General features: G+C 34.2%; 1 protein-coding gene across 1 annotated transcript; it reads right to left on the bottom strand.

Moving 5' to 3' along the window:
* Positions 1-2,455: 2,455 nt before the first annotated feature.
* Positions 2,456-3,215, bottom strand: LOC149569000 (germin-like protein 5-1). Its single transcript, XM_089816816.1, has 3 exons — positions 3,089-3,215; positions 3,034-3,036; positions 2,456-3,001 (listed from the first exon to the last, which is right to left on the bottom strand). The coding sequence occupies exons 1-3, from the start codon at positions 3,213-3,215 to the stop codon at positions 2,463-2,465; spliced, it is 669 nt and encodes a 222-aa protein (XP_089672942.1). The 3' UTR covers positions 2,456-2,462.
* Positions 3,216-3,754: the final 539 nt, after the last annotated feature.

Here is a 3,754-nt window from a genome sequence, read left to right as displayed (position 1 = left end):
AAAATAATAAATAAAACTCATAACCCATCAACCGAGTAGGACCTTTTAAATTGTATTAAATTTTAATATTGTAAATATCATAACAAATTATAATAAAATTAAAATAAACTATAATCAAATTAAAACATAAAAAGAACTCAAACCTAAAACACAATAAAAATTGTATATTATTGAGAGCCTATCCCGTGGCCGTCGGCGGAAGATGATAGGGAGTTGCAGGGACGAGATTTTTGCAGATGAGAATGATGGATGAAAGAGTTGCACACAAAAATGATTGCAAAGTTGCAAATAGCCTAAGCCAACCAGCGTTGTAGAGTTTCACAAAGCCAATCACAAAAAACACATTGTCGTAGCCGTCGTTGATGAACAAAAATGATTGGCATATTTTCATATGGAGACATTTTTAAAAAGGTCAAAAACCCTAAAATGCAGAGGCATAAAATATCATTTGTGCAAAAATATCAAATTTAAAGTTACCGTACGAATTTTAGATGAATATCAACAAATTTTTTTTATTTTTTTGGGGTTCGCCGAATTTTGAATCTGAAGCTGAAAATTTGGCGAACCTTGTGACTTAGCATATAATGATGGACATTGCAGAGCTCATCTCACATTGACAGATATACATTAATCCATCACCATCTACCTAGATATTTATTTTCATATCTATCCCCCCCAATCTCCATTGCGACATATTTATTCTTTAATCTCTTCCCTATCTCTATGTCATTATTAGTTCCTACTCTAGGGCATTCTCATTCTCCCTATAGTGTAATGTATATCTTCCTACCTACCTCCATGTATCAATTCTCAACTCTATACCTTTATCTTTCTATAGACCTACTTTAAAGTAAGTACACTATTGACATAAACTTTGATGCATTGTGTCTTTTGTTGAAACTTGTCATCTCAAAGTGTATCTACATACCACTAAACATGATCATATGAACAAAAATTTGATAGAGGGAAAATGATCAATACAACCTACAAAAAAGAGATCATTTCTACATTGTTTTCATTCATATGGGAATGGCTTTCCCTTCTTCTATAGCACAAAACATGGGTACTCTAAATGTTCATCATTGGCTGAGCATGAACATAATGAGGTATTGGTGGTCCTAGAAATTTCAAGGACATAATAGAAGACATATTTTGCCAGAGTATGTGTCAATGTGGTTATACACTACCCCCTAACTACTATCATACTAGAAAAATGAGGTATTTAGCATTTTTGTGTGTTAGACAAGTTTGTAGGCCGCGAGACACATTTTCCTATATATCTATAGTTACAGTTTGGAGGTGTAAATTAAAATGTAATTGAAATAGTTTTTTAATATAAATAGATTTAAATAATTATATTTTTTATTTTCTGTATTATATTAAGGAAAGTCAATTCCCTTCTACATCAGGAAAGGAAATGAAATGTCTATTTATAGTCTACAATACTAGGCAAGCATTTTTAGGGTCTATGTATAGTGATATCAATATGGGAATACCTCTTTCCTTTTGTGACCTACACCTGGTGATGCTATAAATGAGGCATACATAGACTACCCTCTTGTAATATTTGAACTGGCAACCACTCTTCTACGTGCATAGATTCTCTGCCACCCCAACAACTAAGAGAAAGGAGTTGGGTCTGACAATTTTATTATTATTTTAAAATAAAAAGAGAGAAATATTAAAAAAGTTGAATTAATCTTAATTTGTTTCCTCAATTTTTATTTCTCATATATTTATTTTCTTATTTATTTCATAAATTACATTTAAATCTTAAAATATTTAATAAATTTAATCAAATATATTTGTAATTAAATAATAAATTTAATAGTGAAACTAAATTTTATTTTGACTAGCAATAATTTCCCTAAATCAAATATCTCATTCGAAGGGATAATTATTTGATTTAATTGAAATAAGATGAAAGCCAAAGACAAAACAAAGTCAAACTTTTTTCTTTTCTTTTTTCTCGATTCACGAAAATATAGTGATTTTTTTTTTCAATTTTTTTGTTGTTTTCGACTAAAAACTATGCAATTCATGAAGATCAAATGTTGAAATTTTCAAAAAAATCCATAATGTTTTTTATTTTTGAAAAATTGATCAACTGTACATTTTTGTGGAAGGATAGCCACGTCCGTTTTTCTATACAAGAGTTACTCGTTGTTTTACAAACTAATAATAAATAAGCCACATATGTTAAATATAATATAAAATACACGAAGAATACAACCAATCAAAACGGTACAAATGATTTAATGAAAAGAAAACTTTTGTCAATACACCCAACTATATAACATTCTACCAAGTCAACAGGTTTTGAATTTTCTTTCAAATTCAGATATGGTGAATCGAAATGAAAAATAAAGATAACCATTTCTATAAAATGGATGGAGAAAGACTAAGACCAACTTCCCAGCTGGTCTCTTGTTTCCTCTTATTTAGTAGACCTTATAATAAACCTAATTCCCGGGAAAGTTTTGCTTAATGTCATCTACTTCTTGGGCACTGATTTGGAAAGCCTTGCTCAATACGGAATCCGGAATAGAGGGATTCGCTCCAAAGAGAGAATTGGCGATGACTTGAACTCCCGGAAGCTGGCTGCTCAGCCCAGCGATGATCAATGCAGTCGTATTCCCCACATTCTGCTGGAAATGAATGAGCGCTTTTGGAAACACAAACACATCTCCCACTTCCAACGTTTTGCTGAACAATTTGTTATTTGTATCAACAAACCCAACCAAAAAAGTACCTCGAATTACAATAGCAATTTCGGTGGCTCTTGGGTGAGTGTGAGGTGGGTTTATTCCGTTCACCGCGAAATCGATGCGAACCATGGAGACACCGAGCGTATTAAGACCAGGAATCTGCATAACATTCGCCGGCGTTACTGTGGACCCCACCGCATTCGTTGTGTTGCCTGCCTTCCCCAGCCCCGCGAAGAAGAAGTCGTTTTCCGTCACCGCGTCCCGAGTTTTGCACACGAACCCATTCACCAATACTGTTCAAACATCGCCCCAATTGTTAGCAAACTGCCTTAATAAGAAAAAACAGTCTCACCAATATATATTATGTTTCTACGTCTCACCTGAGCTTTGGTTGGAAGCCACACAGAAATCTTGCAAGGGATCGGGATCATATGCACTGACACTGTAGGTGCAACAACACATCGCCAGAAAAACTCCCAACGTGAAGTATAGCATGTCACTGGCCATTATGGTTGATAGAAAACGCAAGTTATAGCGGAAAAAGAAGCCCTAGGGATTATACGAATGTGCGTTTGAGTGCAGTGGTGTATTACGAGCCTATCCTATATATGCTTTATATAGCCGATTTATTAAGCACTCTGCAAGGAATAGTTCATCTTATCTTCATATATTTTATAGCTCGTCGTCCAGTATAATAGACTTGCACGAGAGTCGTTGCTGTTTCGTTATTCCGATTTCTTGGAGGGTAGTGCGATTACAAAGTCTTGCAATGATAATAATAACGCTTCCCTGGGAGTAATGTTTGTCGACCAAATGACGTGTTACCTTAGCCCGGTTATGTCTGAAAGACTTGTTCAGAATGGGAATGCTTTATTATATGGAAATAACACTGAGAAGGTGTTGTCGCTCTGAGATGTCACTCTGAAAACGGAACTCCCACGTTCTTTAGTCAAGAGAATCCAATGTTTTGTCCAGTCATTTATCATATTCGACTTATTTTATAATCTGTCTGACTTTCAGTGATGCGGACTATTAATAGTATTCAT

Source organism: Cupressus sempervirens, chromosome 3 (genome assembly GCF_028749045.1).
Source record: "Cupressus sempervirens isolate cs-2001-9-10 chromosome 3, ASM2874904v1, whole genome shotgun sequence".
Taxonomy (NCBI): domain Eukaryota; kingdom Viridiplantae; phylum Streptophyta; class Pinopsida; order Cupressales; family Cupressaceae; genus Cupressus; species Cupressus sempervirens.
Note: the sequence above shows the minus strand (reverse complement) of the source record. Positions and strands in the feature narration are given on the sequence as shown.

What these genes read in the sequence shown, in the direction of transcription:
- LOC149569000 (XM_089816816.1), bottom strand. Translation starts at nt 3,215, where the DNA reads ATGGCCAGTGACATGCTATACTTCACGTTGGGAGTTTTTCTGGCGATG.